The sequence below is a fragment of the Cynara cardunculus genome (genome assembly GCF_001531365.2).
Source record: "Cynara cardunculus var. scolymus isolate 2C chromosome LG 15, CcrdV1, whole genome shotgun sequence".
Taxonomy (NCBI): domain Eukaryota; kingdom Viridiplantae; phylum Streptophyta; class Magnoliopsida; order Asterales; family Asteraceae; genus Cynara; species Cynara cardunculus.
This window is the reverse complement of record NC_037542.1, coordinates 5,051,723-5,067,149: the sequence shown is the minus strand read 5'-3', so window position 1 is coordinate 5,067,149 and position 15,427 is coordinate 5,051,723. Positions and strand designations below refer to the sequence as shown.

The following is a 15,427-nucleotide window of genomic DNA, read 5'->3' as shown; positions in this document are numbered from 1 at the left end:
AATAGTTCGGTTCTTTGTTACGTTAGCAAATACAGTTTGCAAAAACATCATGTCATTAACAAATTTGATTGATTTCTTGTAGAACATGATCACGCTGAAGCAAAGAGAGAAAGAGACATCCCATCACTTGCAAAAAGGAACATCATTGATATCGTAGATAATATATCAATATGATAATATGTTACAATTATTGTATTTAATATAATTAAATAATCAAGTAAAACCCACAATCCGTAAAATCCCATTTCAAACACAAATACTCATTGGACTCTGATGGATTTTTGCATTTGATATGAGTGACATGATATGATAGAACAAAAATCTGTTGTCCCAACATTAAACCAGTATAAGACCGGCCTGGTTGTCCCACCAAAATAGATGGAAGATAAAACAAGATTAGTAAATAATTAAACTACTCGTATTAGATTAAGACCCTAACACCTTTCAAAATTCTTTCACCCACCTGCCTCAATCTCGCCGGTCGAGTCCCGTTAACGCAAAAAAAGTAAGAGCATACACAGACCCAAGGATCATCAAATGATAAACATGAGGACTGCACTTGTTATAAATAAACCAAAAGAATGGATCACATGTGTTACTTACAGGAACCAAAAATGTGCAGCCAAAAAGAATGTGCATAATATACAGCATCTGGCCATGGAACCTACTTACAAAATCTGATCACAGCTTTGAATATTTTCCCTCAAAACCAGCCATAATCTGAGCTGACACGAACTCTGCTCGTGGATCAAACCCTCTGGGCGATCAAATGGACACAACCTTCCATATTTACCTTTCGTTACTATTATGACCATAGCTACCTTGAGTAAAAAAATCTGTGCTGTAATCTTGACTGCCGAAAGCCATTCTCTGAAACAGCCTAATCTCTGCAGATTGTTCTGCAGAGTTAAATATTTCACTTTCTCCAACTCTCATCCCGTTGCTTAGATCATCGCTCTCCATACTCTCGAAAGCTCTCACAATCTGAGACGTGTTGAAACCGAATTATATTTAATGGTCTCGCCACAAAGAAAGTAACTTTTTACTTTGAGGTCTAATTGACTACTATTTAACTTCAAAACTCGAATGGATTCATTTAGTATATCAGGGAAGATCGATAATTTTTGACTTTGAGGTCAAATGGACTACTTTTCAATTTCTAAATTGGTATGGATTGCTTAAAATTTCAGGAAGAGATTGATAATCAAGTCAAACTTTCTAACAAGTGCTTGCTGAAAGAAATTTTTTGATTTTTTCATCTAATAATTAAGGGCAGAACTGGAAGGTATGCACTTACTTTTGAAAGTGGACACTTATTTTGGACAAACTAAAATAGAAATGTGGATACTTGTTTTGGGAAGGAGGGAGTATTTGGCAACAAAATGTATTTTGAGATGCAGAATTGAGCACAAGTACCTGTCCCATGCGTGGCCGTTTATTAGAAGAGTGTCGTACACATGCAGCTGCAGCTTCAATCATTCGAAACATCTCTTTTGCAACATAGTTGGTACCAAGCCTTCGGTCAACCAACCCTTCAAAGTCCTCTGTTTCAATTGCATGACTAAGAAGAGGCCGAGCCTGAAATATCAGATTTCAAATGTTGAGTTAGAAAAACTGTAAATAAGAAGTTTAGAGTGAGACTTTTGAATTTTGATATCTTAACCGCAACTGTAGATTTTTAACACCATTGAAGTTGTAATGCTACATTAAAAGTCTTAACATATTTTCTTCTATGCAAATCAATCTCAATAAACCATTTTAAGCTTTTCAAAGAACAAAGCAACTTCATACAATACTATTATTCTTCAGAGCATCCATACATGTATATTGGGAAGGTCATAACTATCTTTTGCATTCATAAACGTCATATAATCTTTCCAAAGAAACCCAAATTAAAAAAACCCAGTATATCCCACCCGAAGGTACAGTCGAGAGAGGTGGATAGGAGGTATGCGGGCCTTACCTCTATCTCAAAAGATTGGGAGGTTGTTCCTGAGAAGATCCCCGGATTGCAAAAAAAGGTAAGCAAAAGAAATAGAAAGCAACTGAAAGCCACGGATTAGCGGGAAAAAAGGGTTCTTTCCAAAGAAGCAGTTAACCTTTTCCTATGGATGGAGTTTTCGTATGTAGTTGATCACCAATGAGGAATGCGTAAATATATATACCCTCTTGAGCACCGTGGATGGGGCTACATGAGGAGTTGGGATTGACAGGTGAAAACAAATCGATAGTTCAATTCAAACAGATAAATAATTATTTTGTGGAAATGGAGTTCCTTGCTTAGGCACAAATAAAATAGAGTTAGTTCACTTAGATGCACATATTCTAAAAAGAGAACAGGATTGGTTCCTAGTTGCTTCCAAGTTCTCTATTGACATATACATCCATTCCTTTTGTCTTAACCATGCATATATTATAACAATTGTCGTGGCAAAAGACCAAGTGTAACACCCCAAAATAGCGGATATTTGTAACAAATATTTATGAAAGTATTTTGGTGTAAGGGCCAAAGTGTCAATTATGAAAGTTTGGAATTTTATTGAGAAGTTATAATAATTAAATTCAATTTTCATTTAGAACTTCTACATGGAACGGAGGATTCAATGGTGATAATTATGGACAGGGATTTCAATCCCATTTAAGGAGCAAATCAATGATTTGATTATAAAATCTATTCCATCGTAAGTTCTCTCCATCATTCACGATTTAGAGAGGAAAGGGAGAGTTTTGAGAGTGTTCTTGGAACACCATTAAAGCAAGGAGCAGTGAAGTCAAGAGAAGAAATCACCACATTTGAAGATAAAATTCTTATGCTAAACTTTGGTTTTTGTAATGTGTTCTATGATAGAATAATTCTGTTCCAGATTAGTCCAACTGGAACTTGTTAGGCTGTGTTTAGGAGTGCAGGTATGGATGCGATGGTTAGTAATTGAGCTAGTGGGTCCAAATATGATATGCAAGTACTCTCGAAGGTAGCATAGTTACCCTAGGATTAGTTTTAGATTGCACTACACTACCATGCCATTTAAATGGATGAATGAGTATGTATAAAATGTTATTTGTAGCAAGGACTAGTATGTGATGTTTGTTTTCAGTAAAGGAGCAGTGTGTGATTCATGTACATGTAGGCAGTTTCGTATGAGGAGATATACATGTTCTGTGTTTTAAATGTTCTATTTCATTTAGCATGTGCATGAGGAATAGTTATTTGTGTCATGCAAGAAAATGGTTTTTGGTATGCATATGGTTTCACCAACCAAGACGCCAACAGTTATTGGCAGACAGGTATGGGCTGCAACTGCAAGGATCCAATCGTTAAAGGTTGGGTAGCTCCCATCTGAACCAAATAAGGGTAAACGATGAACCATGCGATACAAGGAGCTGTGAGATCTATTTTAAGGGATTTTTATTTAATTTGTAAGCATGTTTTCACTGCTTGATTTATATGGATAACAATTATTTAAGGAACAATGTTTTCAGTATGTGCATTAATGTTGCATGAAACCATGAACTTACTAAGCTTATTAGGTGACTAGTCGCATATATCTCAAGATCAGGAGTGGACAAGAGCAAAAGGAAGGTCTAGGCCAGCTAGACTTCATTTATTTTCAGTATTAAATGTTTTCGGGGTAACACTCTAGGTAAAGCATATAAATTAGTTGCCTCATGTTAATGTTCTTTTATCACCGTTTTAAACTTTTAGAGCTAAAAATTAAAACAAAACTTTCAGGACTATCAATCTTAGAATCAAAAACCCATATTGGTTATAGCTTGAGATCTTATTCTTGTTTTAATGATAGGAAAGTGCTTAAGATTCATGCACTCAATATTAGGCAATAAAGAGTCAATAATGTATGAAAAAAAGGGTAGTTTTGAAATCCTAAATATAGATATAAGTTGGACCGTCTCACATGGTTGGTGATTATTTTCAAAAAGTAGGAGTTTTCTTAACTAATAACAAGAAGTCTACTATACTCTATTACAAAAATAGAATTCATGCGGATGGAATAATTAAAAAGTAGTCGGCGGGAGATGAATGATATAGAATATATCAAGGTTTTCTAGGCAAGTAGTTTTATACTTTGATATTAGATAAGAAAAAAAACTTAAGAGAAACAATAAACAATACTATAAAATGAACAACGAATTAAATTTTCACATATTTTCTTCTCCATTTAATTAATTAATACATGTATGAGCCCTTAATATAATATTAAATTCTTTTTGAGTCCTATTAAATTAATACTAAAATATTTGTCTCTTTTATTTACCAACTTCTTTTGAACTACTATATACTAAAAAAAATTGGGTCTCTACTTCCTGTGGGCCCTCGGCATGCGCCCGGCCCGCCCTCCTCCAGGGACAGCTCTGGACTTGAGCCACATGAGATTTGTCTTCAGTATTAGAGTTTCATTGTATTTGATGATGATATAGCTTCAGGATGAAAATGAGGGTATTACACTAGGTCCTAGGCCTACTGAAACTACAAATAACAACGTAACACAATTGTCGCCGTCTTAATTACTGACTTTGTTTGGGTATGAATAGCTTAGTTGCCAATTTGTGAAACGTGACATGGTGGGTAGCAAGGTAAGCCATTTGAATATGTACCACCGTACTTGCTTTTCCTCTGTAGGCATGATACACCAGTTATACATAGGGATTTATGTGTTTGTGTACACCATTGTTGACGATCATGTATTTGTGGATGGAATCAATATTTTTTATATGCTTTATTAAATTGAAATGCCAATCTGTAAAGCAAAAAGACTCCATGCCATATTATATTGGTGATATACTGATATATAAATCTATTCATGAAAGTTTTTTAAGTTCAAGTTCAAAACACTAAGGGTGCGTTTGGTACGTTGGACAGGGTGGGACAGGACAGGACAGAACACAATTGTCCTATGTTTGGTGTGGTTTTATGTGGGACTAACTAGAACAAACTAGAACAAGGGTGGGACAAGGTTGTCCACCCTTTACCCATGGAACTAAGTAGAACAAGAAACTTTTTACCACTTTACCCTCAAAAACCTCATACGCATACCTTCCTTCTTCCCCTTCACTCTCCTCTCCTCCATCGCTTCCACCGCCCAACCGGCGTCCGGTGACGGCGACTTCCGATGGCCGCCGCCGCTGCTTCTCCGATGGCCGCCGCCGCTGCTTCTCCCGATGGCCGCCGCCGCTGCTTCTCCGATGGCCGCCGCCGCTGCTTCTTCCGATGGCCGCCGCCGCTGCTTCTTACAGCAACTACTTCACGAATTTGAAGGAACTCTTCAAATATCTTTCTTCTTATTTCATGCAAGTAAGGAATTATATTTTGATGGTGGTTTCGTACTCGATTTCGCCAACAACTTGATTAATTGAAGTACTTATTAGGGATTTTAATGAAGTATTATGATTTATTTCGAGAGTATGCATTTCGTAGTGAAAAAACACTAAACAGCTCACTGGGGGTAAATTGGTCATTTTAACCAGTTCTATCCTGTCCTGTCCTGTCTTACCAAACGCTGAACAGCTGTCCTGTCCTGTCCTGTCCCGTCCTGTCCTGTCCTGTCCAGTCTTGTCTGCGCACCAAACGCACCCTAACAGATATTTATTTCTCACGAGATTCACTAATGCGCTCCATATTCTCACGTAAAAAGTTCAGAGGAATGGGGTATCCTTTGTATGCCCAAACAAGTTGGAAAAACTGAACCATGTTATCAAGAAAAGGAAAGATCCAGTAACTTACCCACTCAACAAGACTCTCATCCCCCAAAGGTTGAGATGCATCCACAGGTTTACGTCCAGTGATTAGTTCCAAGAGAACCACACCAAAGGAAAAGACGTCAGATTTTTCAGTCAACTTGCCACTTGAAGCATATTCAGGTGCCATGTATCTGAAAACAGAAACAATTGAAAGCTCAATAAAAAGCAAAGGGAGAAGTGGTAATTAGAAGAGTCGAAAAGTTAATAATTCTTCCCTACCCCAAAATAACTGCAACATTTTTTCTATTTGACAAATTTTGAATCCAAAATTATCCTTTTGTCCATTATAAATCATCACAAAGTATTGATAGCATTGCTGTTGATCCACAATATTTCTTATGGCGTTATTACTGAAAGATATTTTAGATATTTGACTATTAATCAAATGATAGATGGAGCATTATATACCCAAAAGTTCCCATGACGCGTGTTGTTATGTGAGTGTTCAGATCTGCAGCTAATTTTGCAAGCCCAAAATCAGCAACCTGTGAAGCGTGGAGTCAGGAATTAGACAAATATTTAAGCTGTAAAACCAATTCTTGAACACAATGAGTACAGAAAAAATGAAATTGATAATAGAAGGGCATACCCTAGCTTCAAAGTTTTTATCTAATAAAATATTTGATGATTTGATATCTCGATGAATAACTCGTGGATGACCTGTATAACAATAAAAGTGAACAAAGTGATGAAGAATTGTGCAAACCTTACAAATCAATGTAGATTCAACAAATGCCGTCTTTAACCATTATTTTCACATTGTAATGTTGTATACTTTCTAGTTCATGACTAAAGCTACTCTATGCCATCACCATATAATTATGCAGCCACAAACATATCTGAAGCAAAGCCCTAGATCATAATCAGGGCTCGTATCCTCACAGTACACAATTTTGAAGAGACTAAATTTCAGAAATCCTGCAATGTTTAACCATAAAACAAGCACCTAACATGATAGGATGTTATGCTCAAGTGCAAGTCTAGGATTCAAAAAAGAAAATTTTCTATGCATTTTATCTTCTAACTTTGTCTGTGCTGAGAAATTGGATAGTCACATATTTATGACCAAAGTTATTTTAATTCTTAAATGGGCATGTCTGATAAGGGAAAACAGAAAAGTCCAACTGAACCATCAACCATTATATCTTTCCTATGCAATCATGTCAAAAGGCATAAGGTCTGCCCATAAAACTCAAGACAATGAGAAGCTCAGCACTTACAGTCTTCATGGAGATAAGCAATACCGCGGGCTGCACCAGAAGCAACCTTTACACGAGTCGGCCAATCTAAAACCAGCTCTGACCCTGCAAAAACAAGTGCAAATATCATAAAAAGAACACCTTGGGGTGACTAAACTTCCTATAAGGGAAACTCAGACAAATTACTTGTCCATGCAAGTTATTTGACAACTAGAAACAATCAACAAAGAATGCTGAGGTAAAATATGTGGTTGATCAGGAAAAAGAAAAAGATGGTTACCATGAAGATGGAAGTAAAGTGTGTTGTTAGGGACATATTCATAAACAAGCAACCTCTTGTTCTCAGAGATGCAGTAACCTACAAGTGAAACCAAATAACGGTGGTGTATTCGACTGATGATCTCCACCTCAGCACTGAACTCACGTTCCCCTTGTCCACCTCCAATTTTAAGCTCCTTTACTGCTACTTCTATCCCATCAGCTAGGCATCCCTTGTAAACAGAACCAAATCCACCTGAACCTAAAAGATTATGTGCTGAGAACCCATTTGTAGCCTTGGCAAGCTCTTCATAACTAAACTGTGGTCTCGAACTCCCTAATCCACTAGGATCCTGTGGACTGTATACAAAGTCATTGGCAGATATATTTCCATTCTGAACTGCTGATGTTTGTATCTTTAGTAGGCCTGAATCTGTCACAAATCATAAACCTTCTCAAACTTATGCAAATGCATTCAGCACTTTGTATCCCAGTCCATGCCCATTGACAAACTGCTATGTTGTAGAATTACAAGTGACAAAAATGAATATATTATTACCTGAAGCTGGTGAATCGCCCATTGAGGTTGGCATAACGTAGAGTTCATTATGTCGTGCAAACTTTTTCTTCCGCTTGATCACACACCATAAAACTCCTATGATTATTGTAAACAGCACCACACCTAGTACTGCAGCAATACCAACTACACCTCCAGTACCAATGCCTCCACTGCTGGATGGTGTATTGGGACTTGAATCATTGTTATTTGTGTTGCCTGGGGGTGTCAAGACATTTGAAGGTGATGGAGGTGATAATGTGAATGGAGGAGGGGAGGCTACTATTACTGGAGGTGATGATGAATTTGTAGAGGGGGGTGGGGGAGGGGGAGCTGTTATTCTTGGTGGTGATGATGAATTTGTACTAGGTTCAGGGGAGGGGGTTCTTGGTGGAGGAGGCCTCAAGATTGGTGATGGAGGTGGATTTGTTGGTGGCACCAATGGTGATGGTGGAGGCGAACCTTCTGGTGGTTGAGGTGGAGGAGATGGTGAGTCTCTTGGTGGAACTGATGGTGGAGGTGAGCTTGATGGTGGACTTAAAGATGGCAATGGAGGTGAACTAGGTGGTGGTGGGGATCTAGGGGGAGATGTAGGTGGTGGTGGAGGTGGAGATCCAGCCGAGGGGATAGGCGACGATGGAGGTGGAGACCTAGTTGGTGGTGTAGGGGATGCTGGCGGTGGAGACCTAGTTGGTGGTGTAGGGGATGCTGGCGGTGGAGACCTAGGTGGTGTAGGGGATGCTGGAGGTGGAGAATTGGATGGTGGGGGTGGAGAATTGGATGGTGGGGGTGGAGAATTGGTTGGTGGACTGGATGAAACAGGCGGAGATGAGGGTATTGGGGGTCTTGATGGAGGTGGGACACTAGCTGGTGGAGGATTAGAAGGGGGGTCAGTGGAAGGAGGAGGTGATGTCGGTGGTGGTGGGGATGAGGATGATGGAGGAGGGGCTGTTGTTGAAGGGGGTGGGGACTGATTGGATGGTGTAGAAGGAGATGATTGAGGTGGTGGAGTAGAAGTGGGTGCTGAAGGAGGACTCGGCTGCAATGGAGGATCGCTGACAGGTGGAGAGTTGGGCGACGGTGAAAAGGTTGCCATTCATAATACACCAATCAAAACTACAAATAACTGGTACGTCGCAATACCAGAAGCAAACAACAATAGATAATCAAACAGATTTCTCATACATACATATCCCAAAATGTTCAACTCCCTAGACCTCAAGTTTAAGTCTTGAAGGTAAAACAGTAAAACACATTCTCAGAGACAAATCACCGAACACCTTCAGTGCAAACCATCTATTATACCCATTTCAATCACAACTACAGAGGAGAAAAATCGCTTTAAAACCCCAGATCAATCGAGAAGATTTATTCAGCATCCCAGATCACAAAATAAAGAAATGAAGGACATATTACCTTATCCCTCGTCTTTGACAACTTCAAGAGTCTCCTTCAATGATCGACTTCAAAAACGCGGTTTCAATAACCGGATCTCAAAATCCAAAGACAAGTGACAAAAATCAGTATACTACAAGTGTTTAATAATAGTGTTGAGTAAAAAGTGCAAAAGGGTATTAATTAAGATATTCTTGATTTTGTCTTTGTAACCCATGAATCCGAAATGAAGTGATTTCTTGAAATTAACTTCAAAATCAGCAGATGGTGGACGATGGATGGAGACATGCACACGCACCCTCGAATAATCAAAACAAACCGTTTTTTCAATATCTAAACGTCAAACCAAACTTTTGAATATTTCTCCTTAAAACATTGCATTTACTTTAATTTGGGTTGTAAATTAATCCTATAAATTTTTTTTTTTTTTTGTAACCATTTTTAATTTTCTGTTTTTTATATATTTTATAAACCTTAATTTATTTCTCAATTATGGATTGATACGTGATTTACAACAGTCCCATATTTTTCATTACTGAATCCCTGAAAAATAATATAACAAATGAATTGTAAAATTTAACTAAAGCATGTAAAAAATGAATTGTAATTAAAATATAATTAAATTAATGATGTCATAATATATACATTATACAAACAAAAGTAAACTATCGTTCATGTTCGTTCTTTGTTCATTTAACTAAACGAACAAAAACATGTGTCCATGTTTATTCATTTATTACATAAAACGAATTTCCTGTTAAATGGTTCACAAACGGTTAACAAAAAACAGGGACCAAAAGTGTAATTCAATCTTTTTACATTTCAATTTGATTGTGTTCTAAATTATGATGATGGTCTTAGATGTTTTTGTATATTTTGGGACTTGTACTTGCATTCAATACAAAAATATCCCATGTCGAGTGAATAAATCTAAGGTGTTTGATAAAATGAGTGAGAGAAATAACTTTATTGTATTGGAAAAGACTATACTATGTAGTCGTTTATCCGAACGTTTGCACTGTTTACTGATACAAATACACACACTTTCGATTACCTTATCGAGTAAGATTTTAGTCCATCAAAATGTCGGTGTATGTAACAATTTACCCAGTAAACGCTAACAGGGTAAGAATCACCATCTTTAATTACTTACTAGATAAGAATCTCAATCCTCAAAGACCAAAATGTTCCTTTTTTTAAAGACGTGGCAAGTGACTTCCATTTTGCTTGCTGATGCCATCTGCTCTTGTAGATGCAAAGCTCGTGTATATACCAGTACCACCACCACCACCACCACCACCACCACCGAAGATTTATGATCCAAGTCGGAAAGAAAGTCTTCGGATGTCGATGTTGGTACTGAGGAAACCTGTGGCTTTTAGCTTATGCACATATCTCAACAGTCTCTCTTATGGCTTCCGGTTTCTTTGATCTCTCGTTTTCTTTGGTCGTCATCTGTTCTTCCTTTCTCTCTAAAACCCTCTATTTTTACAAGATAAATGATCAAATACTTGCTTTAAATGAGACCAAAAGGCAAGATATTAAAAGGGTTTTAGAAACAAATTCAAATCATGTATGTACTTGGATTCTTCATAGATATGTATGCTTACAAGAATGAAAGAAGAAGATATTAAAAGGGTTTTGAAGTGATGTATTGTCATTCTGTGAAGTTTAGAAGCATTATACTTACAAATATTAAAAAGAATTGAAAATATATGTGAAACATTTGAAAATATGTCATTAATTTGAAATAAGGGTATAATAGTCATTTTTGTTAGATCGGGTCCTTAATATAAGAAAATTGATAAACAATATTTTTTATCAGTGGTGATTTTAGTCCACATATATCAGAACCACCAGTGATGCAATTTATTACCTTAGTACCTATAGGGACGGTGATAGCAGATGATTTTTCGTGGGAATTTCTTTCATAAGAAATTCTTGCAAGTGTCCTTTTGGGAAAAGTCATGTTATTCCTCTTCGAAATGCAACACAATGCTCAATTATATGTCCACTAGTTGTGTACCCGTGCAATGCGGCGGGAGCCATGAATTTTAACGATTTTGAAGTTTCACTGGTTTTATAAGATAAGATTTAACGATGATATATGTTACACTTGGTCTTTACATATTAATACAATTTGAATAAATAAGAGTTATGGTTCCAATTATAGACTATCGATAAAAAAATTGTATGACAGTTTAAAATCCAATATATTTAAAATCCAATATATATAAACAACTCCACAAATGTGTTCAATTTACACCAAGAGCAAAGAACCAAGAAACTTGAGTTTTAAGATAAACACTCAAAACCAATAARGAAAACTACAAATTTGACAGATCATAAGCCATGAAAAGACAAAAAAAGATGGGTTTTAGAATGAAATTTCAACTGTTTACCCTCTTTCTTGTTCAGAAACTCATATTAAGGTTTAATTAATACATGTATATATATATTTCAAAAAAAAAAGAACATATTAATTCAGAGCATATTATACAGTGCAATTTGGACAGACTAACCCCAAAAATATATAGTATATATATATATAAATAAATAACTATAAAAGTATAAATCGTAAATATTAAAAATATTTTTTCACGGTATATATAATATATAATAATATAATTAAGTCAAAAAATATTCAATATTGGACTCATTTCGAAGGTATTAACGAGACGATTATAATGGTGTAACTTGTTAAAATAAAAATGTATTTTTTAAACATGTATATTAATTTGATAAAGGTTTAAAATGAAACATTTAAAAGTAAAAGACGTAAAGTAAATTAATTAACTAATTATAGGGGTATAAAATATAATTTTAAAATTATAATTTAAAAAAAAATCGATGGTGATGGGTGAGTGTATGTAAGGGGGTGAGTGTATGTGAGGAGAGGAGGGGGTGAAAAAGTGATATAAAGGGTATCTTGGTCATTTAGTATTTTAAGATTTTTAAGACTTTTGTTGAATTTGCTTTATAAGATAGTATAGATAATCGTCATGGAAATCACACCACTTAAACTTATCTTTTTTTTAGTGTGAGGCTTATCACTTATCTTGAGCCACCTAAGCCTCAACCAAATATGTTTTAGTTCCTTTGAACCCATTTTCTGAAATTTTTGTGTGTGAAGGAACATATATTTTTTTTTTAAATCTAGCGTTCTAGATTTGGCGTTGTTGATCTTATCGTGGATGACTTTTTGTTTTAAACTCTGGATGTTTGACACTCAAGGATTGTTTGTCAGGGTTATGTTTCTTTTGGAATATGATATCATCCTTGACATACAATAGAGACGGAGGTCCGAAAATGTTAAGATTTATTATAAAGCCCTCTTCCCATACATGATCATCTCTCTTTTTCGTACATTTATTTATAAGGTCCATAAACCATAATCTCAAGGTTTTAGATCAACGAGAGCCATCAGTGTATCAATATAGTGTTATATATATATATATATATATATATAGAGAGAGAGAGAGAGAGAGAGAGAGAAGAGGGGGGAGAAGTTCAATTGCAAACTCTAGTTCCATTGTAAACGTGAGGACTGATCTCCCCCCCCTCCGGGCTCTATCTGATCCAACAACTGACATTAAATACAATTTTTAATTAGATTTATTAATTAAGGTGATTAGGAGTAAAAAATGAAGTTACTTTCAATCTCACGTCGGCCTTATTTGATTTTTTTTTCTTTTCTAATTAAAAGCTTTTACCCCCTTAAGTTTAAAATAAATCATCTTAAAAACTACTAATATTTTAATCAAACAAATTACATCAAAAAAACGAGAATTTCATGTTTTTCGATATGACGTTCATCTCGATAATGTTTTTTTTTCGTTTTAACCGTTTTTTACGTGAAATGTTATATGTGTTTTATATTTACTAAGTTCAAGTTTGTATAACAACTCGACACCGTGAGTCTGTAACTCGACATCACCTTCTTCAATACTTACTTGAACGTCGTAAGGCATCGTGCTCTTCATCGCCGTAACTCAACACCCATCGAGACCAGTCGAGAACCCATCGAGAAAAGTCGAGAATCCATTCATTTGACTTGGTATATGTTTATATGTGTTAAACCATAACCAACCACCTTGATTTTCCATCGAGATCGATCATTTGAACTATTATTTGTTTGTGTGTGTAAAACCATAGGCTACCACTTTCAACTTTTATCGAGACGGGTCAGGAACCCATCAAAACCAATCAAGAACACATTGAGATTGATCGAAAACCCATTGGGACCAATCAACACCAACTGAGACTAATCAAGAACCCATCTATTGGCTTGGTGTGTGGTTGCGTAACATTGTAATATAACACCTTCATTTTTCATCGAGACCGATTGAAAACCTTTTGATTAATTTATTGTGTGTTTGTTTATGTAAAAGCATAACCTACCACTTTTAATTTTATCAAGATGTATCGGAAAATCTATCGAGACGAATCGTGAACTCATCCAAATCAATCGAGAACCCAATAAAGGGAAAAAAAACTAAAATATGTAGAGTTGAAACTGTAATATATTCATGATGAATATTATTGTGAAAATTAATATTTATGATAAATATCATAATAATATAAATATTAAAGAGTTATTGTCTACATGTGATCATACATAAATATTCACGATGAATAGTATGTATATTCATGATGAATGTTAAAAAGTTGGTGTATACACGTGAACATATACAAATATATTCATGATGAATGTTATAGTAAAAATGTATATTAATGATGAATATCATATTAATGTATGAATACTGAAGAGTTATTGTAGACATGTGAACACACACACACATACACATACACACATACACACATACACACATACATACATACATACATACATACATACATACATACATACATATATGTATATATATATATATATTTATGATGAATGTTATACTAAATTGTATATATATTCATGATAAATATCATATTAATGTATAAGTATTAAAGAGTTGTTGTAAAGATATAAACGTGCATAAATATCCATGATGAATATTATACAAATATAACATTTTACGTAAAAAACGATAAAAAAAATTATATCAATACGGATGTTAAATCGAATAGAATGAAATCCTCCATTTTTTGATCTAATTTGTTTGATTAAAATATATGTTATTTTTAAGATGATTTAGTTTAAAAATTAAGAGGATAAGTTTTTTAATTAAAAAAAAATAAAACGTCAAATTACTTCCATTTTTGTCACTAATCACTTCTCTATTAAGCATTTTATGTTTTAACCATTGATTAATTTTCTAAATTTTGATCAATGGCCAAGATTGAACCTCTCTTTTACAAAGAAAATATGATTTCCAATTGAGCCTACCCCTATATATATAGTTTTATTTAAAGAACAATTAAAATTAACGAAACTTGCTTTAGTTTTTGGTTAATGTAATAAATAATATTTTTATCAATTAATGTAACAAAATTTTAAAAGTTTCTGTTCAACGTAAATTTGTTAATGTAAGTGTTTCATAAACGATTATTCACATGATCAAATGTTTGGAGATCGACAAATTAACGATCAAAATAGGTACAAAATATAAAATTTTGAAACTTTATTACATCGGTTCTGGAGAAAAAATCTTTGTTACATAAATTACGTACTAAACCAAATTTTGTTGAATTTTGTTGCGTTTTACCCTTATTTAGAAGGATCACCTTGGTGATTTTCCTGCTTCGTCCTTGTTTCTTCAATGTTTTATAGTGGTGTCCACAGTCGTCCAAATGGAAAATCAAAAACGGTAATTTTAACAGGTGTTCACAATGTATTTTAGAAGGTGTTCACATAGTGGTCCATATGTTGGAAAATAGTATCTGATTAGTCGTAGTTGTGGCCTCTTGCAAAGAGAAAAAAAAATAGAGAGGAGAGAATAGGTATGGGAATGGGGCGGGGACCTCAATCCCCGTCCCCGTCTCCGATTACTTATCTCCATCCCCGTCCTTATCCCCTCCGGAGAATATAATCGCATCCCCATCCCCATCCCCAACGAGGAAACGAGGATTTTTTTTCCCGTTTATGTAAGTTATTTTAAATTAAATATGTGAGACACCATACATGTTTAAATCTCAAATATTTTTAATAAACCTAAAGCCAAAATGAATTTAATTTAATACAAAAAAAACCACAACATCATATAAGAACTAAAACCTAAAACAAAAAAAAAATCAATTTAATCCAAAAAAAAACTTAAAGTCACATATACCAAAAGATATTGAGTAATATAAAATCATATCGAGTAATATA

The 15,427-nt window shown here is 35.0% G+C and overlaps 1 protein-coding gene across 2 annotated transcripts; it reads right to left on the bottom strand.

Annotated features, from left to right (window-relative positions):
• Positions 1–536: 536 nt before the first annotated feature.
• On the bottom strand, positions 537–9,176 carry LOC112528033 (proline-rich receptor-like protein kinase PERK9). 2 transcript variants are annotated; one of them, XM_025138924.1, is made up of 8 exons: positions 7,771–9,176; positions 7,234–7,644; positions 6,975–7,058; positions 6,344–6,414; positions 6,163–6,239; positions 5,738–5,885; positions 1,417–1,578; positions 537–984 (listed from the first exon to the last, which is right to left on the bottom strand). In XM_025138924.1, exons 1-8 carry the CDS (start codon positions 8,861–8,863, stop codon positions 790–792), a joined length of 2,241 nt encoding a protein of 746 aa, XP_024994692.1. In that variant the 5' UTR covers positions 8,864–9,176; the 3' UTR covers positions 537–789. The 2 variants fall into 2 exon arrangements, with proteins under 2 accessions (XP_024994692.1, XP_024994693.1); XM_025138925.1 differs by having other exon boundaries at positions 7,234–7,473.
• Between the last annotated feature and the right edge of the window lie 6,251 nt (positions 9,177–15,427).